Here is a 24,300-nt window from a genome sequence, read left to right on the forward strand (position 1 = left end):
GAGGGCTGAGGGGTGAGGGGTGAGGGGTGAAGGGTGAGGGCTGAGGGGTGAAGGGAGAGGCCTGAGGCCTGAGGGCTGAGGGGTGAAGGGTGAGGGCTGAGGGCTGAGGGGTGAGGGGAGAGGCCTGAGGGGTGAGGCCTGAGGGCTGAGGGCTGAGGGGTGAAGGGAGAGGCCTGAGGCCTGAGGGCTGAGGGGTGAAGGGTGAGGTGAGAGGGCTGAGGGGTGAAGGGTGAAGGGTGAGGGCTGAGGGCTGAGGGGTGAAGGGTGAGGGCTGAGGGGTGAAGGGAGAGGCCTGAGGCCTGAGGGGTGAGGGGTGAAGGGTGAGGGCTGAGGGGTGAAGGGAGAGGCCTGAGGGGTGAGGCGTGAGGGGACGGGCTCCGCCCAGGTGGGGGCCCGACACGCGGGGGGCCGACCGGCCGAGCTTCTGCCCTCGGAGGAGGCCGAGCGCCGCAAACGGGCCCGGGCCCTCACCCCTGTGGGGCGGCCTAGGGCGGGGCTGCTGCTCCCGGAACCTTCGGCCCCCTGCCCCTGCCCGAGCTGCCCCAGCTGCCCTCTCCTCCCCCCATCCGCCCCCGCCCCCGCCGCTGTCAGCCGGCCCGGCCTGGCCGCGCTGCGGCGGAGGTTTGGCCCTGCGGCGCCCCGTAGCGCGCCCGGGGGGGGGGGCACCTTCCCGCGGGCACCCGGCTGGGCGAGGGGCGTCAGACGGTCCCGGGGGAAGGGCGAGTCCCCAGCGGCATGGACGTGTTCCAGAAGGTGGAGAAGATCGGCGAGGGCACCTACGGCGTGGTGTACAAGGCCCGGCGCCGCGACTCCGGCCAGCTCGTGGCCCTCAAGAAGATCCGGCTGGACCTGTGAGTGCGGCCCCGGCTCCCCTCAGGGCCGCACCGTGACCCGGGCGCCGCCCCCGAGGGTCCGCCCGCCGCCCCGGGGGTCCGCCCGCTGCCCACGGGGGTCCGCCTGCTGCCCCGGGGTCCGCCCGCCGCCCACGGGGGTCCGCCTGCCGCCCCGGGGGTCCGCCCGCCGCCCCGGGGTCCGCCCGCCGCCCACGGGGGTCCGCCCGCCGCCCCGGGGGTCCGCCCCCCGCCCCCCCGGGGTCCGCCCGCCGCCCTCGGGGGTCCGCCCGCCGCCCACGGGCTCCGCCCGCCGCCCCAGGCTCTGCCCGCCCCGCCATCAGGGCGTCCCGGAGCACGGGCCCCGCCGCTGAGGGCGCCATCCTTCCGGAGTGAGGAGCTCCTGCTGGCGCCCCCAGGGCAGGAGCCTCCATAGCCGCCCCCCTCTCCCTTCCCGCAGGGAGGCGGAGGGCGTCCCGAGCACCGCCATCAGGGAGATCTCCCTGCTCAAAGAGCTGAAGCACCCCAACATCGTCAGGTGAGGGCAGGAGCGGAGCTGGGCCTGTCCCCCCGGAGCCTGTCCTGACCCCGCCCCGCCCCCAGGCTGCTGGACGTGGTGCACAGCGAGAAGAAGCTGTACCTGGTGTTCGAGTTCCTCAGCCAGGACCTGAAGAAGTTCCTGGACGCCACCCCGGTGGCCGAGCTCCCCCTGCACTTGGTCAAGGTAGCTGGGGAGTCCGGGCGCCCCCTCCCTGCCCCCCTCAGCCAGGCCGCTCCCGCTCAGCCAGCTCTGCCTCCCTGTTGCAGAGCTACCTCTTCCAGCTGCTGCAGGGGGTGAACTTCTGCCACTCGCATCGGGTCATCCACCGGGACCTGAAGCCCCAGAACCTGCTCATCAACGAGCTGGGCGCCATCAAGCTGGCGGACTTCGGGCTGGCGCGGGCCTTCGGGGTGCCCCTGCGCACCTACACCCACGAGGTCCCCTGGGCGGGGGAGAGGAGGGCAGAGAGGGGAAGTCCCCGGGGCCCTCAGCCGCCCTGACCCCACTGCCCCGTCCCCCAGGTGGTGACGCTCTGGTATCGCGCCCCCGAGATCCTCCTGGGCTGCAAGTTCTACTCGACGGCCGTGGACATCTGGAGCATCGGCTGCATCTTTGCCGAGATGGTAGAGAGGGCAGCCCTGGCCGCAGGAGGGGCCGAGGAGGGGCAGCGGGGCAGGACAGGGTGGGGGGGGCTGAGTCACCCGTAGAGGTGCATTAAGGGACTGGCTAGGGAGTGGGGTCTTACCCCAGAGAGGCCAGGGCTTTAGCACAGCTGGCCTGGCCTCTTATCTGGCATTGGGTTCCGAGTGATAAGGGGGTGGACCCCACACCTCGCCCCTTCCCGCCTCAGGTGACCTGCAAAGCTCTGTTTCCCGGAGACTCGGAGATCGACCAGCTCTTCCGCATCTTTCGGACCCTGGGGACACCCAGCGAAGCCACGTGGCCGGGGGTCAGCCAGCTGCCCGACTATAAGGGCAGCTTCCCCCAGTGGGCCAGGAAGGGGCTGGAGGACGTGGTGCCCAACCTGGAGCCGGAGGGCAAGGACCTGCTCCAGGTGGGTGCAGGGAGGTGGCCGCCTCTGCGGCGGCTGCTCCCACCACCCACGTCCCCTTTGTGTGCCGCTGCCTCAGGCAGCCCTGCTCCTCCCGGGCTCAGCTGGCCTCCTTCCCGACCCTGCCCACCCTGGCCGGCCCTGGCCCGGGCCTGTGCATAGTGACTGTTCCACCTGGAGACACTTAGCCCCGGAAAGGTCCGGTGTTGACCATTCCTTTAGAACGTCTCTTCTAGCTGGCTTTGCGGGCTCTGCAGCGATCCTGGCCCTTTGCCCTGAGTTACCTTGTGTTCTTGGCCGTTTTCCCATCTGAGCCGTGAGCCTTTCCAGGCAGCGGCCACCCCTCCTGCGTCAGCGTTCCCCCCGCGCCTTCCACAGTAGTCACTCCCACGCCAGGCTGCTCCTGCTGCACCATCCTGATCCTCGGGCTGGCCAGGCCAAACTGCCTGGGGCCTCGGCAGGGCCAGCTATTCTCGCCCACAAGGGCTCAGAGGCACCTTTTCCTTCCACCCGTGTTGGGCCAGAGGCAGGCGGGGCCGTTTCCATCGTCCGACCTCGTGTCCCACTTTCCAGAGCGTGTGCTCACCAGCCCCGTGCCGGCTGCCCGCACTGCCTGCCGCCCAGCTCTCCCCACGGCGCCCTGGCTGCCCTCCTCCCAGGCAGTGGGTGCTCCCAGCCTGGCCGGGAAGAGGGTCTGGGTTCCTGCCCACCAGGTGGGGTTGGCCCCCACTTGCTGGTTCACAGAGCGACATCTGTCCGGGCTACACAGGCTGGGCCTGGGCACCGCAGCACAGGCCGGCTCTGCGGGCTGGACCAGCACCGCCGTGGCCTCCACACCCAGGAGTGTCCAGAGCTGGCTCGGGAGCTGGGAGGGGCGTTGTGCCGTTCTGGGTCTGAAGGCGGCCTTCGGGGGCTTGGGACCCGCCTGGCTTGGGAGGTGGTAATTCCTCTCCCACCCTGGCACACACAGGCCCAGTCTCCTCCTCCTCCTCCCTCCACAGCAACTCCTGCAGTACGACCCCAGCCAGCGCATCTCCGCCAAGGGCGCCCTCGCCCACCCGTACTTCTCATCCGCCGAGCCCTCCCGGGCCCCGCACCAGTGTGTGCTGGAGCGCTTCTGCCGCTGAGGACGAGGCCGCCGCCCCCTCCCGGCTTCCCAGCAGGGCCGTCAGGAGAGGGCAGAGCTGAGGAATCTGCATCAGCCGCCAGAGGGCAGTGTGTGGGTTCGTCCTGCCAACAAGTTAGCGAGTTCCTGTGTTGTTTGTTGGGTTCGACGGTGCCATTTCAAGACGGGGCACAGAAGCTCCAGGTGCGAGGGGCGTGTTAGGCCCTGGCTCTCCTGGCACTGGGCAGCAGGTCAGGGAAAGCAGGAAGCCTGTGCCGCCCGCCGGTGCTGCTGGGGCCAGGCGCTCCTCCGCCTCGCCCGCCCTCGGCTGCAGGGCCAGACCCTGCGGGGAAGGCTGCCCTCTGCTGGTCTTTCGGGATTTAAAATGTTTGGGGGAAGAGTTGAATCCCAAGTTACACTGGAAGGAGGGTGTCAGGGAGGGGGCACGTTCCTGGCCCCAGTGTGTGTGGCTGTTCTGAGTAGTTGTCACCTAGGATGTGTGTGCTTTTGTTCGATTCTGGACTGAAGAGCAGGAAATAAAAGTGATGCTCTGAGTGTCCTGTGTCTCTCTGCTGGGGGCACCGCAGGGACTTGCCTGTCTGCGCCCTCCTTCCACGGCCGCCAGCACATCCCTCCCAGAGGCCGCCCTTCCCCCACCCCGTCCTAGGACCCAATGGGTGTGCCCACCCCCCACGTGGGAAAGACTCATCCCCAGACAGGCCCACTCTGAGACGCTGGGAGGATTGGTTTATTGCAAGTACTGGGTGGGGGGGAACAGGTCTGCTGATGGGGCCTGGGGATGGATTGGGCACCAAGTCTGGGGAGGGAGCCCGACACCGCGAACCTGAGGGACAGAACAGGGACCAGACAGGAAGGCCACCCCCGGGGGTAGGCTGCGCCGGGGCGAGGGGTGCCTGCAGCCTATCCCCCCACCCACATACGCCCCGTGACTCGGCCGTGTCAGCGCCCGGAGGGGGAGGCAGCACGGCAGCAGCGGTACCCCTCCAGCGCCGCAGGCAGGAGCAGCAGGCCACTTAGGGGGTCCTTCCGGCAGCGCCCCATGGCCTCCTTGTAGCTCAGCCGCTCCTTGGAGATGGGGTCGGTGAGATCCTTCTCGTAGCCGGCCTCGTCCTGCAGGAGCTGGGCCAGCTCCTCGCTGATCATGCCAGACTGCACGGCCTGCGGGACGGGGATGCGGCCCGTCCGCTTGGGGTCGATGAGCCCCCCGGTCAGGTGCTGCACCAGCAGGTGCGGGAACACGCTCTCCCGGGGCATCCAGCCCTTCTGCACGGCCTCGCCCACCGACAGCCGCTTCTTGGTGACCGGGTCCTCGATGCCGGTGAAGGCCTTCTGGGCGTTGAGCAGCCGCTGCGTCGAGGTGTTCTCCACCAGCCCCCGCTCCATGGCCTTGTGCACGGAGTAGCGCTCGCGGCTGAGGAGGTCCACGATGCCGCCCGTGGCCGCCTGCGCCTCCAGTAGCTTCTGCCCGGTGATGGGGTCCAGCATGCTCTTGGCCATGGCCGTCTTGATGGTGCACTTGTTGTCGGTGGTGGTGTCGTAGACGCCGGCGATGGGGAAGCTGCCGTCGCCGAGGCAGAGGGAGGAGCCGGGGGAGAAGAAGCCGGAGCTCTGGGGGCCCGGGGAGGCGAGCGGGGACTTGGAGATGATGGAGCCGATGGAGAGCGAGGGGCAGGGCTTGGTCTCGCCGGCCACGAGCAGGGCGAACTCGGAGATGGGGAGGCTGCCGTCCCGGTACAGGTGGTACTCCTCCTTGGAGATGCGCCGGCACCGCAGGGCCGTCTCGATGGAGTACTGCTTCCCGCTCTTCCGGTCCAGGAGCACCGACTCCTCCCCGCAGGGGCCCGTCGTGGTGACCTCCTCCCAGTCGCACTCGAGCTCCTGCAGCTGGAGGTACTGGCCGCGGTCGATGATGCCCCTCTTGTAGGCCTCGTACGGGGACAGGTCCTTGCCCGTCTCGGGCTCCAAGATGCAGATCTTGGTGGAAAGGTTGGTCTCCCGCGTCTGGGTCTCCTGGCTGAGCTCCTCGCGGCTCACCCTGCCGTGGAGGTCCCGGAGGGTCCTCTCCTTCGCGTAGATCTGGTCCTTCTCCTGGAGGATGGCCGCCTTGAGCTGCGCGAGCTCCTGGCCCTGCTGGGCGGCCCGCTGCCGCTCGCCCTCCGACCGCTGGCTCAGCAGCTTCGCCTCCTCCTGCAGCTGCTGCACCTTCTGCTGCTTCTGCCGCTCCAGCTCCCGCAGCTCCTGCTGCAGCTGCCTGCAGCCCTGGCTCGCCTGGGCCCGGGCCTTCTGCAGCTCAGCCTCCTCCCGGGCCCAGGTCCTGCTCAGCTCCTCCGCCCGGTCCATCCGCTCCCTGAGGCGCTGCAGCGCCTCCTCCCGGCCCTTCCGGCCCGCGCGCTCCCTGCTGAGCATCTCCCACACGCGGGCCCGCTCGCCCTCCAGCACCCGGTCCTTCTCCACCCGGATCACCTCCTTGTAGACGGTCTTCTCCTGCGGCTTGGTCTTCTGCAGGACGTCGATCTGCACCTGCAGGTTCTTGCACTCGCGGTGCAGCTCGGCCACGCGGGCCTTCTCCCGGTCCAGCTCCTGCCGCAGGGCGCCCGCGGACTCCTCCAGGGCCGGGTCCTTCTCCAGCTGCACCACCTCCTCCATGATGATCTTCTCCTGCACGGCGGGCGGCCGCCGCTCCAGCTCCTGGATGCGCAGGCTCAGCTGCCGCAGCTCGCTCTCGGCGGCCAGCTTCCTGTGGCGGTCCTCCTGGAAGCTGAGCAGGCCCTCCTGCTCCTCCACGCCCGCCCGCAGCTGCTGCACCTCCCGCTCCAGCTGCCGCCGCCGGCCCGCCTCCTCGTCCAGGCTCCGGCTCAGCCGGCCGTGGTCCTCGTGGAGCTTGGGGTCCTTCTGGGTGACCACCACCTCCTGCACCACCACCTTCTCCTCGGGCCGCCGCCTCTCCAGCAGCAGGTACTTGTTCTGCAGCTCGTAGACCAGGTCCTCGGCCGCCCGCCGCTTCTGCGCCGCCTCCCGCACCTCCTGGCGCAGCCGCTCCGCCTCCTTCTCCAGCACCGGGTCCTTCTCGTGCCGCACCACCTCCTTGCTCACCGTCTTGGTCTCCACCTTGGCCCGCTCCCGCCGCCACTCGTCGCGCTCGCCCTGCAGCCGGATGCGCTGCTCCTGGGCCCGCCCGCTGGCGTTGACCAGCTCGTTGAGCTGCGCCTTCAGGCGGTCCACCTCCCGCAGCACCTCGGGGCTGCGCTCGTGCTTGACCACCTCCTGCGTCACCTCCTTGTACTCCACCCGGGGCTTCTGGGCCCGCAGCACGGCCAGCTCGGGCAGCAGCCGCTCCACCTCCTCCTCCACGCCGCTCCTCCGGCCCGCCGTCTCCCGCAGCTCGGCCCGCAGCCGCGCGATCTCCCGCTCCGTCTGCGGGTCCACCTGGAAGGTCTCCCGCACGCGCTCCTGGAGCTCCACCTTGGGCTGCTGCCTCTCGGCCTCGCGGTACTTGCCCTGCAGCTCCTGCAGCTCCTTGGCCAGCGCCGCGTTCTTGCCCCGCTCGCCCTGGAGGAGGCCCCGCAGCCTGGCCGCCTCCTTGATGAGGCCCGGGTCCTGCTCCACCCGCTTGGCCTCCTTCACGATCACCTTGGGCTGCACGCTGCTGATGGCCCGCTCCAGCTCCCCGATGCGCGCCTGCAGCTCGGCCACGGCCTGCTCCGCCCTCTTCCTCTGCGCGGCGTCCTCCTCCATCTGCAGCCGCAGGGCCTGCGCCGCCTTGACCATCTCCAGGTCCTTCTCCACCTTGACCACCTCCTTCACCACCACCTTCTCCGTCACGGGCACCTCCTGCTGCTCCAGGGCCAGCAGCTCGCCCTTGAGCTTGTCCAGCCGCGCGGAGACCGCGGCGTTCTCGGCCGCCAGGTGCTGGATCTCGCCGCTCAGCTGGGCCGCCTGGCTGTCCAGGCCCGGGTCCTTCTCGATCTGGGTCACCTCCTTGGTCAGCAGGTGAGGCTGCGCGGCCTTCCTCTGGCTCTCCAGCTGGACGACCCTCTGGGCCGCCACCTCCAGGTCTGCCTGCAGGCCGGCCCGCTTCCTGCCCTCGTCCTCCACCTGGGCCTTCAGCTGGGCCAGGCCACTCTCCAGCTGGGGGTCGCGGTAAACCTCCACCACCTCCCTCTCCTCCAGCCGCTCCAGGGGCCGCTGGGTCCGCAGCTGCAGCAGCCGGTCCCGCTGGCCCTGCAGCTCGCGCTGCACCTGGGCCACCCGCTTCCGCTCCGCCTCCAGCTGCGCCTTCAGGGCCTCTGCCTCCCGGCCCGCCTGGGCTGGGGCCTCGGAGCCCTGCCGCACACGGTGGGCCGCCCGGATGTCCTCACTCAGCTCCTTCTGCAGGGAGGGAAGAGGGGGGCGCTGTGGAGGGTCAGACCCTCCCGCTTCCTCAGACACCCTCCCCATCGCGTCTGGGAGGCGGAGCTGAGACTGGGTATAGAGGGGACCTGTCCAGCCCAGGCGGCGGGATGCGAGGTGGGGTCTGGGCCAAGTTTGCACGGAAGCGTGTTCCCACCCAACCTTTCCCCATTCTCCTTCCAACCGGGCTCCCAGAAATGGGTCCACACTCTCGGGGGATGCTGGGTTACCCCTCTGGGTAGGAAAAGCTGGTGAGTCCCTCGGCCAGTCCCCAGGAGCGACAGGGGAGACTAGGGGGGCTCTTGCCCACGACCGGGACCTGAGGGCGAGGACTGGGGGCATTCTCTCCGGTTCCCACGGGGGGCTGCCCAGCGGCTGAGCTGTGAGCCCCTCAGTGACGCCTCAGGACCTTCCTCTGAGACGGAGCCCAGCCTGTTAGAGCTGCCGGGGGAGGCCGGGGAGGCGGAACCCCAGCCTGAGGAGGCGGGCGAGGGGAGAGGAAGACGCTGGCCCCGTACCTTCTCCAGCATCCTCCGGGCGAACTCCAGCTGGTGCAGCCGCTCCTGGTGCACGGCCACGGCCTCGGCATAGGCCTCCGCCAGCTGCTTCTCCTGCAGCCAAGGGAGGGCAGAGGCCGGTCAGCTCCCGCCCGAGGCCACAGAGCTGGTCCCCCTGGGCCCCGCCTCACCTGGGCCTGGACGCTCTCCTGCAGGGGCGCCACTCGGGGCCTCTTGGGGGCCGGCCCCGCCTGGGTGGGCTCCAGGGAGCAGCGGTAGGTGTCCGCCTGCAGCGCGTAGTCCTGAGCAGAGCGGGGCCACAGGCCGCGGTCAGTGAGGGAACGGGGTGGGCCGGCGGGGACGGGCAGGGGAGGGGAGGGGCGGCTGGATAACGAGGGGCCCACGGGAGGAGGCTCACCTGGAGCGCCTCCTGCAGGTCCTGGGAGAGGCGGGACGCTGCGGCCCTGTCCGGCTCCCGGCCCCGGATCTCCCGCAGCAGCCTCTGCTCGGAACGGGAGGGTCCGGGGTCAGAGCACCGGGCACAGGACTCCCCTCAGCCAGGCGCCTCCAGGCCCAAGGCAGGGCAGGAGGGTTCTGCCCTGTCCCTCCCGGACCCGCCGTGCCCTCGGCTCGGACATCTCAACCCCCCTGCCTGTTCCACTGGCCTCCAGGGCACTGGCTTCTCCACCGAGCGCTACAGCACCATGGCCTGTGGCACACCTCCCACTGCCCTGGCTGCCCAGGCCCGGCTGTCCCCCCCCAGCCCCGGTCTGTCCCCCCAGCCCCGGTCTGTCCCCCCAGCCCCGGTCTGTCCCCCCAGCCCCGGTCAGTCCCCCCAGGCCCGGCTGTCCCTCCAGCCCCGGTCTGTCCCCCCAGCCCCGGTCTGTCCCCCCCCAGCCCCGGTCTGTCCCCCCAGCCCCGGTCTGTCCCCCCAGCCCCGGTCTGTCCCCCCCCAGCCCCGGTCTGTCCCCCCAGCCCCGGTCTGTCCCCCCAGCCCCGGTCTGTCCCCCCCAGCCCCGGTCTGTCCCCCCAGCCCCGGTCTGTCCCCCCAGCCCCGGTCTGTCCCCCCCAGGCCCGGCTGTCCCTCCAGCCCCGGTCTGTCCCCCAGCCCCGGTCTGTCCCCCCAGCCCCGGTCTGTCCCCCCCAGGCCCAGCTGTCCCTCCAGCCCCGGTCTGTCCCCCCCCAGCCCCGGTCTGTCCCCCCAGCCCCGGTCTGTCCCCCCCAGCCCCGGTCTGTCCCCCCAGCCCCGGTCTGTCCCCCCAGCCCCGATCTGTTCCCCCCAGGCCCAGCTGTCCCCCCAGCCCCGGTCTGTCCCCCCCCAGCCCCGGTCTGTCCCCCCAGCCCCGGTCTGTCCCCCCCCAGCCCCGGTCTGTCCCCCCAGCCCCGGTCTGTCCCCCCAGCCCCGGTCTGTCCCCCCAGCCCCGGTCTGTCCCCCCCAGGCCCTGCTGTCCCCCCAGCCCCAGTCTGTCCCCCCAGCCCCGGTCTGTCCCCCCCAGGCCCGGCTGTCCCCCCAGCCCCAGTCTGTCCCCCCAGCCCCGGTCTGTCCCCCCCAGGCCCGGCTGTCCCCCCAGCCCCAGTCTGTCCCCCCAGCCCCGGTCTGTCCCCCCAGCCCCGGTCTGTCCCCCCCAGGCCCGGCTGTCCCTCCAGCCCCAGTCTGTACCCCCAGCCCCGGTCTGTTCCCCCCAGGTCCGGCTGTCCCTCCAGCCCCAGTCTGTCCCCCCAGCCCCGGTCTGTCCCCCCAGGCCCGGCTGTCCCTCCAGTGGGGGGTTCCGAGTGGTAGTTTGCCTCACTGGAGATCTCAAGTAATTAAATGGGTGTTGCATGGCCAGTGCGTGGGCGGGCAATGGGAGGAGGAGGTGTGGTAGGAGCTGTGATGCCAGGAGCAAAGAGCCCACTGCCCACCTTGGGCGGACAGCGGCGGGCTGGCCGTGTCTGGGGCACAGCGGAGCATTGGGGGGTGTGGCTGAGCTTTAGGTCTTTAGGGCCCCGGCCACCAGGGGGCCACAGCCCCCGCCCCCAGGCAGGTCTCCGGTGGGAGAGGCTGCCAGGGAGGTGGAGGTGCTGGAGGCCCCAGCTCGGGGCAGGGGTCTGTCCTGCCCCGGCCCCCCAGCCAGCCCCGCACCTTCTGCTCCTGCAGCTTGTAGGCGATCTGGCTGGGCCCGTCGCCGGGCCGCACCTGGCTGGGGGGCAGGTGCTCCAGCCAGGAGCTCAGGTTGTCCCTGCAGTTTCTAAACTGCTGGTAGGTGAGGCCCGCGTCCTGCAGCATCTTCTCCCTGCGGAGGAAGAGGCCGGAGCGGTGAGAGCCGCCCTCCGGGGACAGGAAGGGGCAGGAGGCGGCCCGAGTGACCGCCAGGCTGACCCCCCGGCGCTGGCCCTGTGCTGGAGCTGGGCCCGCAGAGACGGACCCTGCAGCCAGGCACCCCCTGCGGGGGTTGGGGGTAGGGGCTGCTGTTACCCCATTTTCCAGGTGGAGGAACTGAGCCTCAGAGAGGTGAGGTCACCAGCCCGGGACCGGCAGCAGCTGCTGCGCGTCGTGGGGGCGGCCGGCCACTCACCGCAGGTCCAGCTGGTCGCCCACGGCGTGGTAGCGGTCGGTGAGGGCCCGCACCTGGCGCTGCTGGCGCGGCAGGTCCTGGCAGAACTCGTGGCAGGTGGTCTGCAGCGCCCCGCACGCGTGCTCCGCGGCCTTCAGCGCGCGGTGCAGGCCCAGCACGCAGGCCTGCTGCTCCAGCAGCTCCCTCCGCCGGCGCTGGGGGGACACGGCGGTGGGCCGTCACGACGGCCCCTCACCCCCCTCACCCCCCGGTGCACGCAGGCCGCCCCTCACCTGCAGCTCGCCGGCCCGCTCCTGCAGGGCGCCAGGGCCCGCGGGCAGGGGCGCCTCCTGTGCCAGCGCCGCCTCGAAGCCCCGGATGACCCCGTCCGCCTCCCGGATCTGCCGCTCCAGGTCCAGGGCCGCCCTGGCTCTGCGGGGGAGGCGGGGTCAGGCTCCCCCGGCCCCCCCAGCCCGGCCGCGGGGTCCCCCCCCACCCCCCCCGCCCCCCCGGAGCACGCACTTCTCGCCGTAGAGGCTGCAGAGCGCCTGCACGTCGCTGAACTTGTTCTTGAGGTTGTTGAGGGCCACGGGCAGGTGCAGGGCGGCGGGGCCCAGGGGCCGCGCCGACAGGAAGGCCTCACACTCCCGCTGCGCCGCCGCCTTCTGGGCTCCCAGGCTCTGCAGCTGCTGGGCTGTGCCCTGGGGGCGGGGCGGGGCGGGTCTGTGCTCGGGCCCAGGGCTTCCACCCTCCTGGCAGGCCGAGCAGCCGAGGGGTCCCACTCCCCCCGCCTCCCGCCTCCCGCCTCCCCCCTCGCTGTTCACCGTGCAGCCAGGTGCCCGCTCACACAGCCCTGTGGTTCCAAACCCCCGGACGCTGTGTGTGAAAGGCCTAACCCCACTGCTCCCCTCCAACCCGCCCCCGCCCCCCCACCCCGGGGTGCGAGGACAGGACCCTCCCTGCTAGCCCCTCCAAGCAGCTTTTACTTTTATATACATTTTTATTGATTGCAGAGAGGAAGCGAGAGAGACAGAAGCATCCATGATGAGAGAGAACCATTGATGGGCTGCCTCCTGCACGCCCCCCACTGGGGATGGAGCCCACAACTCAGGCACGTGCCTTTGACCAGCATCGAACCCGGGACCCTTCAGTCCCCAGGCCGAGGCTCTATCCACACGATCGATCGAGGGCCAGAGCAGTTCTCTTGTCCACAGACTCTGCCCCCTCCACCCCCCCCACCTCCCATCCCCGCCTCCCGGGAGACAGCACCCGGGATGCTCCAGGCTTTCTCACTGCCCCCCCCAAGGCCTTTCCTCCGGGCCCTGCCCTCTAGAACCTTCCCCGGGCCTTCCTACACCTCATCCTCCCAACAGCCAGACGAGCTGCCGGTTACTGTGCCTTCAGGGCTGAGGGGGCCACGCCCGGAGGGTGAGGGAATTGCTGGTCACAGAGTGGGTCAGTGAGGAGCTGTGGGCAGCAGTCTGTGATCCTGGGCTGGGCGGTCCCTTCCTCAGCCTCGGTCCTTCCTCACCCTCCGTCCCTGGCCGCCCCGCACTCGTCTGCCGGAGTCTGTGCAGCCCCGGGCAGGGCACTCCCAGCCCCCGCCCGCCTCACCCACCTGCTGGCTCCGCAGGCGGCCCTCCAGGTCGTCCAGGGGGCCCTTGGGGCTCAGCGGGGCCCGGGCCCGGGCCAGCACCTGCTGCTCCATCCGCCTCAGCTCCCCGTCCAGCCAGGTCATCTGCGTCAGCAGCTTCTGGGCCTGCGGGTCGGCCGCGGCCGGGCCGGGCGGAGCTGGGGGCACGGGGGCTGTGAGGGTCCGGGGCCGCCTGGCCGCTGCCCGTCTGCCCGAGGGGGTTCCCCCGGGTGCCCGAGGGGGCTGTGCAGGGAGGGCGGGCGGGAAGGGGGTGGCAGGGCCTCCCTGAGGGAGGGATCGCCCCAGGGACTTGCCAACCAGGAGGTGGGCTCCCAGAGCAGACCTCCCTAACCCAGGGCCGCACGGCACCCTGCCCCCGCCCCGCACCCTGCACCCCGCCCCGCACCCCGCCCCCTGCCCCGCCCGCCCCAGTACCCTGCGGGCCGGCCCGGGAGGGCTCTGTGGCGCTGGCCCTCAGGCGGCTCTGGGCCGTGGCCAGCTTCTGCTTCAGGGCCTGCAGCTCCTCCGCCAGCCTGGAGGGAGGAGGGCATCAGAGGTGCCTCCTCCTTGGATGCCCCAACCCCACCCAGACGCCAGGCGAAGGCCTCAAACCCCACAGCAGCCTGCCCCTGCCCCCGCTCTGCCCCTGCCCCTGCCCCTGCCCCTGCCCTGCCCCTGCCCTGCCCCTGCCCCTGCCCCCCCCTGCCCCCGCCCTGCCCCTGCCCCTGCCCCTGCCCCCGCCCTGCCCCTACCCCTACCCCTACCCTGCCCCTGCCCCTGCCCCTACCCCTACCCTGCCCCTGCCCCTGCCCCTACCCTACCCCTGCCCCTGCCCTGCCCTTACCCTGCCCCTACCCCTACCCCTACCCTGCCCCTGCCCCTGCCCTGCCCCTGCCCCCGCCCTGCCCCTGCCCCTGCCCTGCCCCTGCGTCTCCCGGGCAGACCCACTTGGAGGCCCTGGCCACGGCTGCAGGGTCCGGAGCGGGGATGCAGAAGCAGGCGGCGGGGGCGCGCTGGGTCTCCCCGCCCGCGCCCTGCACCAGCCAGGTGTGCGGGTCCGAGTTGTCCAGCAGCGAGTACCGCTCACCCCGCAGCAGCTGCGCCTGGAGCAGGGGGAGGGGCTCCACTAGGCTCGGGCGGGCCGAGGGGGGATCAAGGCCAACACGGGGCAGGTGCGGGGCCAGGGCAGGGGCAGGGCAGGGCAGAGGTGGTGGTGGGAATGGGGATGGGTAAGGGGGGCGGGGCAGGGGTGATGGTGGGGACGGGCGGGATGGGGGTGGGAACGGGCCGGGGTGATGGTGGGGACGGGAGGGGTGGTGGTGGGAACGGGAGGGGGGTGGGGACGGGAGGGGTGGTGGTGGGGACGGGAGGGGGGTGGGGACGGGAGGGGGGAGGGTGGGAATGGGAATGGGTAGGGGGGGCGGGGTGGGGGTGGGAACGGGCGGGGGTGATGGTGGGAACGGGAGGGGTGGTGGGGACGGGAGGGGGGTGGGGACGGGCGCGGTCGGGGGTGAGAGCGGGCAGTGGTGGGGCCTGGCAGGGGTGGCGGTGGGGCCTGGCAGGGGTGGCGGTGGGGACGGGTGAGGGTGGTGGGGTCGGGCGGGGTCGGGGGTCAGAGCGGGCAGTGGTGGGGCCTGGCAGGGGCAGTGGTGGGGACGGGCGGGGGCGGGTGAGGGCGGGCAGTGGTGGGGCCTGGCAGGGGTGGCGGTGGGGACGGGCAGGGGCGGGCGGGCCGGCTGTACCTCCCCGGAGTCCCAGTCGCAGATGCTGTCCACGGGCACAGGCCGCGGGGGCGGGGCCCGGCGCTGGGGCAGGGGGGCCACCTCCCGGCTCCGCCGCTGCAGGTCCTGGACGGCCTTCTCGGCCGCGGCCAGCTGCTTCTCCTCCGCCTGGGCCCAAGCAGGCGGTCAGGCCAGGCCCCGAGCCCGCCCCCGAGAGCCAGCACCTGGCCTCATGGAGAGGGTCTCCAGGCAGCAAATGAAGAGAAGGAGCCGCCCTGGGCCTGCCCTGGGGTCGCTGGGCGGGGGGGGGGGCCCTGCCCTGGGGTCGCTGGGCGGGGGGGGGGCAGGGGGGGGCTCAGCAGTCCTGGGGGCCTGTCGGTTACAGGGAGGAAGCTGGGCCCGGGGAGGGGACGGGAGGAGTTGCTGGTGACAGAGCGCCCCCTCCTGCCCCCAGAGGGGGCTCCGGCAGGGGCGGCCGGGAGGGGGGAGGCCGTGCTCCCTGGAGGGGCTGCCGGGCTGGGGCCTGTCTCACCTCCAGCTGGCGCAGCAGCTCTGAGGGGGCGCCGGGGGCCCCCCCAGGGGCAGGGCCGTCCTGGGTGTCCAGGCTGGAGCTGAGCTTCGCCAGGGTCTGGCTGACCGAGTCGGCCTCTTCCTGGAACTGAGGTCGGTGGGTGTGAAGCAGAGCCCAGGGCACCCGCTGCCCGCTGCCCGCAACCTCACCAGCCCCCCAAACGGCCAGATGCCGCCCGGCTCTTCCCCCCGCCCAGCCGCCTCCCTCCCCGCCGGCCCCTGTCCCGGCCGCGGGGCCTCAAAACAGGCTCTGCCCACAGCCCGCGGCCCCTGAGCCCATCTCCTCCCTGGGCCCGGCTTTGCCGGAATCCCCGCCTCCTCCAGCCGCGGTGCAGGCTGCCGCCTGGGCTGGGACCCGGGGGGGGGGGGGGGGTGTGCTCAGGATGGAGAAGCTGGGGACGTGCTTTGATGACTTTTTTTGGTGCTTTTAAAATATATATATATTTTAATGATTTTTTAGAGAGGAAGGGAGAGGGATAGAGTTAGAAACATCGATCAGCTGCCTCCTGCACACTCCCTACTGGGATGTGCCCGAAACCCAGACACGAACCCGGAATCGAACCCGGGACCTTTCAGTCCGCAGGCTGACACTAGCCACTGAGCCAAACCGGTTCAGCTGGTGCCTGTTTTTTTTAATTGGCTTGAGAGAAACATGGGTTTGTGTTCCACCTGTGGATATGGCCTTGGGCGGACTCTTGCGTGTGCCTGACCGGGGACCCAGCCCACAGTCTCGGAGTGTCGGGACGAAGCTCTCACCAGCTGAGCTGCCCGGCCAGGGCCTGGGGATCTGCTTCATTTTTAAAAAAATATATTTTATTGATTTTTTTTTTTACAGAGAGGAAGGGAGGGGGACAGAGAGCTAGAAACATCGATGAGAGAGAAACATCGACCAGCTGCCCCTGTCCTGAGCTGCCTTGCCCCCCACCATGCCAGGGTCCCGTCTCCCCCAGGCACCATGGTGCCCCAGCCGGGCCCTGTGGCCGCATCCAGGCTCCCGCCCGCCGCCCGGCCGCCCGCCCCCTCACCCAGCGGTAGTCCTCCACGTGCTGCAGCTGGCTCTCCTGGCAGATGCACAGGTTCAGGAAGTTCTGCCACTCCATCTTCAGCGCCTCCTGGTGGACCTGGCACAGCACCACCGAGCCCTCGCACCCTGGTCGCTCCGCCGCCCGCCGCCCCCGCCGCTGGCCGTGCCTCCGCCCCCGCCCCCCCAGCTTCCCCGGGGCCTGGGCGCAGGGCTCCGGGCCTGGCACCTGGATGGGCCCCACGGCCGGGTGCCCGAGCTCCACCATGCGCTCCCCGTCGTCCTCCAGCTGGTTCACGCTCTGCTCCTGGCTCAGCAGCTCCTGCTGCTTGAAGTGCTGGGGCGGGGAGGGGCGGGGAGCCTGAGGACGCCCTTGTCCGCCCCCCTGCCCTGCCCTCCCCCCCGCCGCCCTCCCTGCCCTCCCCCCGCTGCCCTCCCTGCCCCTCCCCCCGCTGCCCTCCCTGCCCCTCCCCCCGCCGCCCTCCCTGCCCCTCCCCCGCTGCCCTCCCTGCCCTCCCCCCCGCCGCCCTCCCTGCCCCTCCCCCCGCTGCCCTCCCTGCCCTCTCCCCCCTGCTCTCCCTGCCCCTCCCCCCGCTGCCCTCCCTGCCCTCTCCCCCCGCTGCCCTCCCTGCCCCTCTCCCCGCTGCCCTCCCTGCCCTCTCCCCCCGCTGCCCTCCCTGCCCTCTCCCCCCGCTGCCCTCCCTGCCCCTCCCCCCACTGCCCTCCCTGCCCATCCCCCCGCTGCCCTCCCTGCCCCTCCCCCCGCTGCCCTCCCTGCCCCTCCCCCCGCTGCCCTCCCTGCCCCTCCCCCCCGCCGCCCTCCCTGCCCCTCCCCCTGCTGCCCTCCCTGCCCCTCTCCCCGCTGCCCTCCCTGCCCCTCCCCCCGCTGCCCTCCCTGCCCCTCCCCCCCGCCGCCCTCCCTGCCCCTCCCCCTGCTGCCCTCCCTGCCCCTCTCCCCCCACTGCCCTCCCTGCCCCTCCCCCCGCTGCCCTCCCTGCCCTCTCCCCCCGCTGCCCTCCCTGCCCCTCCCCCCGCTGCCCTCCCTGCCCCTCCCCCCGCTGCCCTCCCTGCCCCTCTCCCCCCGCTGCCCTCCCTGCCCCTCCCCCCGCTGCCCTCCCTGCCCCTCCCCCCGCTGCCCTCCCTGCCCCTCCCCCCGCTGACCTCCCTGCCCCTCCCCCCGCTGCCCTCCCTGCCCCTCCCCCCGCTGACCTCGTACTCCCGCCGCACGCCCGCGGGGTCGGCCATGAGGTCGCTCCAGTCCTGCTGCAGGATGCGCTGCTGCTGCTGGGCCAGGGCGCTCAGCTGGCGCGTGCAGCCCTGCAGGTGCGTGTACAGGCTGCCCAGGCTCTGCCCTCGCCATGCCGCCACCTTCTGTGCTCAGAGAGGGCGGGCACTGTCAGCCCGTACACACACCCAGGGGCCCGCCGAGGGTGCAGGAGGGGGCGGGCACCGTCAGTCCGTACACACACCCAGGGGCCACCGAGGGTGCAGGAGAGGGCGGGCACCGTCAGCCCGTACACACACCCGGGGCCCATCCAGGGTGCAGGAGGGGGCGGGCACCGTCAGCCCGTACACACACCCAGGGCCCGCCGAGGGTGCAGGAGAGGGCGGGCAACCGTCAGTCAGTACACACACCCGGGCCCGCCGAGGGTGCGGGGGAGGGCGGGCACCGTCAGGCTGTACACACACCCAGGGGCCCATCCAGGGTGCAGGAGGGGGCGGGCACCGTCAGGCCGTACACACACCCATGGGCCATCGAGGTGCAGGAGAGGGCGGGCACCGTCAGCCAGTACACACCACCCAGGGCCCATCCTAGGGTTGCAGGCGGGGGCGGGCACGTCAGCCCGTACACCACCCAGGGGCCCGCCGAGGGTGCAGGAGAGGGCGGGACCGTCAGTCCGTACACCACACCGGGGCCCGCCGAGGGTGCAGGGGAGGGCGGGCACCGTCGGTGTACACACACCCAGGGGCCATCCAGGGTGCAGGAGGGGGCGGGCACCGTCAGGCTGTACCACACACCAGGGGCCCATCGAGGGTGCAGGGGAGGGCGGGCACCGTCAGGCCGTACACACACCCAGGGGCCACCGAGGGTGCAGGAGAGGGCGGGCACCGTCAGCCCGTACACACACCCGGGGCCCATCCAGGGTGCAGGAGGGGGCGGGCACCGTCAGCCCGTACACACACCCAGGGGCCCGCCGAGGGTGCAGGAGAGGGCGGGCACCGTCAGTCCGTACACACACCCGGGGCCCGCCGAGGGTGCAGGGGAGGGCGGGCACCGTCAGGCTGTACACACACCCAGGGGCCCATCCAGGGTGCAGGAGGGGGCGGGCACCGTCAGGCTGTACACACACCCAGGGGCCCATCCAGGGTGCAGGAGGGGGCGGGCACCGTCAGGCCGTACACACACCCAGGGGCCCATCCAGCGTGCAGGAGAGGGCGGGCACCGTCAGCCCGTACACACACCCAGGGGCCCATCTAGGGTGCAGGAGGGGGCGGGCACCGTCAGCCCGAACACACACCCAGGGGCCCATCCAGGGTGCAGGAGAGGGCGGGCACCGTCAGGCTGTACATACACCCGGGGGCCCGCCGAGGGTGCAGGAGGGGGCGGGGTACCATCAGGCCGCACCCCCACACAGGGCCCATCCAGGCAGCCGGGCGCCCACCCCAGCCCGCCCGCCCGCCCGCCCTCCCTGTGCTCACCAGGAGGTCCCGGTACTGGCTCCGGATGGAGTTCGCGTCCTGCCTCAGCCGAGGGGGAAACGCGGGCGGTGAGAGGGGTGGAGGGGGTCACACCCCTGCCCGGGCCCACCGTGGGGGAGCCCCCTCTCCTTCCCGCACCCGGGGCTCCCGCACCGGCCCCACGAGGCTCCGCAGCTGCTGCCCGTAGGCGTCGATCTCCTTCTGCAGGATGTTGTGCTCGGCGACCTGCTGCTCCAGCTCCGTCATGCCCGGCCCGTACGGCCCCTCGCGCACCTGCTTCTGCGGAGGAACCGGCCGCTCAGCTCCGCCGCCTGCACTCCCGCGCCCCGCCAGCAGGTGGCGCCGCAGGCGGCGGGCGAGTCAGGAAACTGTTCTGGGTGCACAGCCGGCGGCTCGCCCTGGGGGACGTGCCTTTCTCCAGCGGCCCAAGCTGAGGCCTTGGCATCCCCATGACTGTGGCCCCCGAATCCCACTGGCCCCAGGGTTTAGGCTCAGCCTCTGAGAAGTCCCGGCTCTGCCCTGCCTCTTCCCAGGGGCGGCCTGGCTCAGCGCCTCCAGCCTGCACACCTCCCGCTGTGCCCAGGGCCCCCCACTGTCCCTCACTGTCGTCACGGCACCCCTTCTGTGGTGGCACCAGAGCACAGCTCCTCTCTCAGGGTGAGGGTGGAGGGTGCCCGTGACCTGGCCCTGCCTGCCTGCTTGGGAAACCCCACTTCCTCACACGCCCAGGGTCCTCTCCTCACACACCCCCCCCCCCCCCCCCCCCCCCCCCCCCCCCCCCCCCCCCCCCCCGCCCAGCCACGCCTGTCCACCTCCCTGAGGCCTCTGCGCCTCCTCTTGCAGGAAGTCTGCCCTGATTGCACCGTCTCCTTGCTCTCTCCCTCCCCAGACCCCTCACGGCCTCCGGTCCGAGCACACGGTGGGGCCCCTGGCGACCCTCTGATCACCGCTGGGCGAGCCTCCCAGCACCGGGGTGCCCCCTACCTGCTTCTGCTCCAGCACCCGCGCCCAGTCCACCCGGGGCCCCACGCCGGGCGGCAGCACCATCTTCTCGTACAGCGCGCGGTACTCGGCGCACTCCTGCGTCACCCGCTCGTGCAGCTGCTTGATGCTGCGGTGGAGACGCGGGTCAGGCCGGCCGGGGGCGCCGGGCACCCCCTCCCCCGCCCCCGCCCCCGCCCCCGCCCGGCCGCGCACTCGTTCTCGATCTCCTCGGCCTGCGGGTGCTTCAGCCGCCGCGCCTTGTCCACGTCGAGGAAGAGGTCCTTCAGCAGCACCTCGGCCTCCTTCAGGCTGCGGCCCGCCTCCTGCCGGTGCTGCAGCGCCTGGCTCTGCTCGCTGTGCAGCCGGTCCTGCGGGCGGGGGCACGGAGCGGGGCGGGATGGCATCCTCCTGCCGGCCTGCCCCTGAGCCCCCCAGGAGCCCTGCTGCAGGGCCGGCCGGAGCCCCCGGGCAGAGGGAGGCGGGCACCGTGGGGGCGCTGAGGACACAGCGGAGGCGGGCGCCCGCCCCCAGCCCCGCCCCCACCGAGGGTGTGAGCCCTCTCCCGCGCGCCCGCCCGGGGCTGCCAGTCTCATCTTCTCCGGGACCCGGCCCTCCCCGCCCCGCCCCGCCCCTGCCCCGGGCCCACCTGCTGCAGCAGCTTCTGCGTCTCCAGGATGTCCCGCTCCACCTGGTCGGCGTTGGCCTGCATGCGGGAGATGAGCACGGCCAGCTCCTGCGTGGCCCTGGGGGGGCAGAGCAGCAGGTGGAGACGGTCCAGGCCCCGAGGGCAGAGTACCCCCCGGGCGGGGTCCCGTCTCCCTGACCCGCCCTGCAGCCGGGAGGAACCGGCAGCCGGAGGGAGGAGCCGGACCCGCGCTCTGGGGCTGCCGTGAGGGCTGAGGGACATCGGGTGGGAGAGCCCCGTTAGGGGTCAGAAGGTGCGGGTCTGGGGGTGTGGCAGGGGGAGCCCCTGGCGTCGCCCTCCCAGCAGTGAGTCCGCCCGCCCAGCTCCCTGCCCGGCGGGCGGTGGCCGGGGAGTGAATCACCAGCTCAGGCCAAGGCCTGGGACAGGCCGGCTGGGCCCTGGGGTGTCCTCACCCCAACTTCCTCCCACCAGCCCTGTCTCCCCGAGCCCCAGGCTCCCTCCACACAGCACTGGGTGCCCCAACATTTTCAAGATTGGGGGTTCAGAGCCCAAATTGGGACCTGGCTAGTTCCTGGTCACACAGACTATGAGCTTGAACCCAGTTCTCCAGTCTTTTCCATGCATGCATCCTCCAGCCTCTGCGGGCGCCACCTGCATACACTCATCCTCCAGCCTCTGCGGGCGCCACCTTTGTGCACTCATCCTCCAGCCTCTGTGGGCGCCACCTGCATACACTCATCCTCCAGCCTCTGTGGAGCACCTGCGGTATGCCTGAGCTCACTCTCTGGGGCTGAGGGGTCAAGCAGAACTAATAAAAGGAGGAGTGGCCCACGCTCAGGAGCCGGGACCCTGGAAGGCCACAGCTGGGCTTTGGCCAGAGCTCAAAGGACAAGCCCCGGGCAGAGGGTGCCGCAGAGACCAGTCTGAAAGGACTCTGGCCAGACGGTGTTTGATCCTTCGCATCCCTCTGCTGAGGCCTTGAGGCCTTGGGCAAGTTACTAACCTCTGTGCCTGAGGCCGCCCACAGGGTCTGCCCGGCCGTTATGTTAAGGGAGGGCCGTGCGGAGTGCCCAGCACAGCGCCTGCGCAGCCGGCAGCCCGGGGGCTGGGGCTGCCATGTGGCGGGCTGTCCCCCAGAACAGGCTCGGCTACGGCGGGTGCACGGCCTGCACGGCGGGCTGAGGGGCTGCGGGCAGAGGACCGGCGGGGGCAGAGGCGAGGCCAGGAAGCACTGCCCGGAGGCTGCCTGGGCACCCCGTCCTCAGCCCGGCCTCCCCGGCCAGGAGGCCCCCGCCCTGGGCAGGGCTCAGAGCCCCCGGGGGGACAGGTCACCCCAATGAGAGGCTTCGGTGCCGTCTTTCCCGTCCGCCCAGAAGCCAGGCTCCGTGCTGCCCGTGGCCCTGATCTCTATCGGGATGATAGCTTTTCTGTCTCCATCCTCTTCGCAAGCCCCGGACCCAGGCTCCCCGCCCCGCCCCCAGGGGCTGAGGCAGAGCAGGCAGCACCCAGCACCACGGCCCCGGAGCCCGCTGGCCCTGCAGAGCGGGAGGCGCCGGCGGGCTCTGAGGAGGACTGGGGCCTCGGGCCCTTCCCCTTCCCCACAGCACCCCCTCCACACGCCGTAAGGAATCACCCGAAGGAGAGCCTCATGGGCAACGCTGCACCCCTCCCCCAGCTCCCGGCTTCTCTGGCCTCAGGCCTCTGCCCACCCTGTGCCAGGTCCCAAGGGTCATCCCGGCCCAAGCAGAGCCTTGAGGGCAGAGCCATGAACTGGAGCTGGGCACTCACTCCTCCCACCTCCCTTTTCCCAGTCTCCCACCTCCAGCCTCCAGCCTCCACCTCCACCTCCAGCCTCCCAGCCTCCAGCCTCCAATCTCCCAGCCTCCAGCCTCCCAGCCTCCAGCCTCCCAGCCTCCACCTCCCAGCCTCCAGCCTCCAGCCTCCCATCCTCCATCCTCCAGCCTCCCAGCCTCCAGCCTCCAGCCTCCAACTCCCCAGCCTCCACCTCCCAGCCTCCAGCCTCCCAGCCTCCAGCCTCCAGCCTCCCAGCCTTCACCTCCCAGCCTCCAGCCTCCAGAGTCTCCCAGCCTCCCAGCCTCCCAGTCTCCAGCCTCCCAGCCTCCCAGCCTCCAATTTCCCAGCCTCCAGCCTCCACCTCCACCTCCAGCCTCCCAGCCTCCAGCCTCCACCTCTAGCCTCCCAGCCTCCAGCCTCCAATCTCCCAGCCTCCAGCCTCCCAGCCTCCAGCCTCCAGCCTTCAACTTCCCAGCCTCCAGCCTCCAGCCTCCAGCCTCCCAGCCTCCCAGCCTCCCAGCAGGGAAGGCAGCTGCTCCGGCCCCGCATAGCTGAGCAGCCTCGACTCCTGGCCCCCAGGCCCTCCTCCCCCCTCCCCCGCCCCCGAGAATGCGGGAGCCCAGGCCCTCACTAGCCTCTCGCTGGGGCTGGAGCTCAGCCCCGGGTGGAAGGGAGTCCTCCCGGGCCCTTGGCCGTGGACACGCAGTGCCCGCCCCGGCTGGCCCCGGCTCCGGCTGCAGCTCCAGGCGCGGCCCCCTCACTCACCGGCTGTGCTTGGTGGGGGAGCCCTTGGCCGGGGAGCCCTTGGGGGACCCCTTGGGGGACCCCTTCCCCTGGGCGCCTTTGCTCAGCCCCTTGAACATGGTGGCGCAGTGCCGGCTGGGCGGGCGGCGGGCGGCGGTGGCAGCGGCTGGCGGCTCTGCGGCAGGAGGACAGCAGTTTCTGGGAGGCTGGGGAGGGAGGCCCTCTCTGCGCACGCACCCTCCGCGCCCACACTCACCCGCTCCTGCTCCTGCACAACCAGTTTGGGAGGAAAGGGCAGAGCAGAGGCGGGGCCGGGCCTGCCCAGCTGCCGAGAAGGTGTCACACCCACAGCCCGAGGCCGGCAGTCACGCCCAGCGGGGAAACAGCTGGCGCAGGACGGCAGGACTCCGGACAGACAGACGGACAGACGTCTGCATGGGCAGACAGGGCCTCAGAGCGGCCTCGGGCACATGAACACCTCCGGGCGGCACAGCCATCGCCCAGCCCGGGCTCGCTCTGTGGTCTCTCGGACACGATGGGGAGCAGGGGCACAGGGACCCCTAAGCGGGCACCGCCCAGCAGTCCCGCCCCCCGGCTGTCCATGATCTGGGGCAGGAGGCCATGCTTGACCGGGACCCTCAGAGACTCAGACCAGCTCCAGGGGACAAGGACTCTCCTGGGGCCTCCCCCGAGGACCCCGAGTCAGCCCAGGGGCTGCTGGAGCCCCCAGAACCCACTGCACCCGGTCTTCCTGCTGCTCCCCCCGCCCCCGGGAGCTGCCCTGGCGGCTTTGGGGTCGGATGGGGTGGCCGACGGCCGGCTTATGGGCTTCCCCCGCTGAGTGCCAGGAGGGCAGCCGGGAGCTGCCTTCTGCGGTGACGAAGGGAGTGGCCGGTTTGCAGGCACTCATGCCCTGGCCCAGCTCCAGGCGCCCTGCCACCGTTTTGGTGGAAGGAGGGGTCGAGGGCAGTCACCCTGGCTTGGCGCTGGGACGGCCGGGTGGGCCTCGGGGGGCAGGGAACTCAGAGAAGAGAGCAGGTCCCAGCGGACTGGAGAGACGGGCCGAGGCCTGGCACTGCAGGGGCCCCAGGGGACGGAGTCACCCGCCCTGGGGGGGGGCTGAGTGGCAGGGGCGGGCAGAGGCGGGGACAGCAGGGTCTGCACAGCACAGGAGCAGCAGGGAAGGGAGTGGTGTCCGAGTTCCATTTGGGGGGGAAGGCACCCCCACCCTGTTCCTGGGTGACAATTTCCTTACACCACTAGCAGCCCGCCCCCAGGGAGGGCCCTGTGCTTGCACTGCATGATTGCAGGGCCCAGGCGCAGCCTAACCACAGCCTCGTCCCACACCAGTCAGCACACGTCCTTATCTGTGAGATTAGGCGGCGCCCGGCGGGAGAGCCAGACGGGGGAGGCCGTCAGCCCCCTGTCCGCCTCCCTCCCCTTCCCAGGGCGCCGGCCCCTCCCTCCGAGGCGGTGGTCACTGAGGTGAGGGCCGGCGGGGGGGATGGTGTCCCCGCTC

At 71.7% G+C, this 24,300-nt stretch overlaps 3 protein-coding genes across 5 annotated transcripts in view; 1 reads left to right on the plus strand and 2 right to left on the minus strand.

The window, feature by feature from the left end:
- The first annotated feature begins 707 nt into the window (after window positions 1-707).
- Window positions 708-4,082, plus strand: CDK3 (cyclin dependent kinase 3). The gene is made up of 7 exons (XM_036412472.2): window positions 708-851; window positions 1,291-1,368; window positions 1,434-1,554; window positions 1,638-1,808; window positions 1,893-1,994; window positions 2,222-2,425; window positions 3,424-4,082. The coding sequence occupies exons 1-7, from the start codon at window positions 736-738 to the stop codon at window positions 3,547-3,549; spliced, it is 918 nt and encodes a 305-aa protein (XP_036268365.1). The 5' UTR covers window positions 708-735; the 3' UTR covers window positions 3,550-4,082.
- A 179-nt stretch (window positions 4,083-4,261) lies between these two features.
- Window positions 4,262-22,929, minus strand: EVPL (envoplakin). 2 transcript variants are annotated; one of them, XM_036412449.2, is made up of 22 exons: window positions 22,786-22,929; window positions 20,244-20,340; window positions 19,811-19,965; window positions 19,598-19,724; window positions 18,767-18,892; window positions 18,614-18,652; window positions 17,123-17,284; window positions 16,143-16,250; window positions 15,918-16,013; window positions 14,855-14,980; window positions 14,344-14,490; window positions 13,550-13,704; window positions 13,037-13,134; window positions 12,587-12,759; window positions 11,491-11,669; window positions 11,262-11,400; window positions 10,990-11,183; window positions 10,557-10,707; window positions 8,853-8,936; window positions 8,626-8,736; window positions 8,456-8,548; window positions 4,262-7,916 (listed from the first exon to the last, which is right to left on the minus strand). In XM_036412449.2, exons 2-22 carry the CDS (start codon window positions 20,304-20,306, stop codon window positions 4,488-4,490), a joined length of 5,955 nt encoding a protein of 1,984 aa, XP_036268342.1. In that variant the 5' UTR covers window positions 20,307-20,340; window positions 22,786-22,929; the 3' UTR covers window positions 4,262-4,487. The 2 variants fall into 2 exon arrangements, with proteins under 2 accessions (XP_036268342.1, XP_036268343.1); XM_036412450.2 differs by having other exon boundaries at window positions 22,803-22,915.
- Window positions 16,482-24,300, minus strand: part of SRP68 (signal recognition particle 68) — a 35,391-nt gene continuing 27,572 nt past the window's right edge. The window contains exon 17 of one of the 2 annotated variants that reach the window (XM_036412469.2): window positions 16,482-16,498. The gene's annotated coding sequence lies outside the window, so the exon portion shown is untranslated. Of the gene's footprint in view, window positions 16,499-17,074; window positions 17,085-24,300 lie in introns of those variants that run through there. The other variant, XM_036412468.2, reaches the window with a different exon arrangement.

The sequence above is a fragment of the Pipistrellus kuhlii genome, unplaced genomic scaffold (assembly GCF_014108245.1).
Source record: "Pipistrellus kuhlii isolate mPipKuh1 unplaced genomic scaffold, mPipKuh1.p scaffold_m20_p_44, whole genome shotgun sequence".
NCBI lineage: Eukaryota > Metazoa > Chordata > Mammalia > Chiroptera > Vespertilionidae > Pipistrellus > Pipistrellus kuhlii.

Coding starts and splice junctions, on each gene's coding strand:
- CDK3 (XM_036412472.2), top strand. CDS start 736: ATGGACGTGTTCCAGAAGGTGGAGAAGATCGGCGAGGGCACCTACGGC. Junction 1,555..1,637: donor TCCCCCTGCACTTGGTCAAG/GTAGCTGGGGAG, acceptor TCCCTGTTGCAG/AGCTACCTCTTCCAGCTGCT. Junction 2,426..3,423: donor AGGGCAAGGACCTGCTCCAG/GTGGGTGCAGGG, acceptor CTCCCTCCACAG/CAACTCCTGCAGTACGACCC.
- EVPL (XM_036412450.2), bottom strand. CDS start 22,900: ATGTTCAAGGGGCTGAGCAAAGGCGCCCAGGGGAAGGGGTCCCCCAAG. Junction 19,725..19,810: donor GCCGAGGAGATCGAGAACGA/GTGCGCGGCCGG, acceptor TCTCCACCGCAG/CATCAAGCAGCTGCACGAGC. Junction 13,135..13,549: donor GCCGTGGCCAGGGCCTCCAA/GTGGGTCTGCCC, acceptor TCCTCCCTCCAG/GCTGGCGGAGGAGCTGCAGG.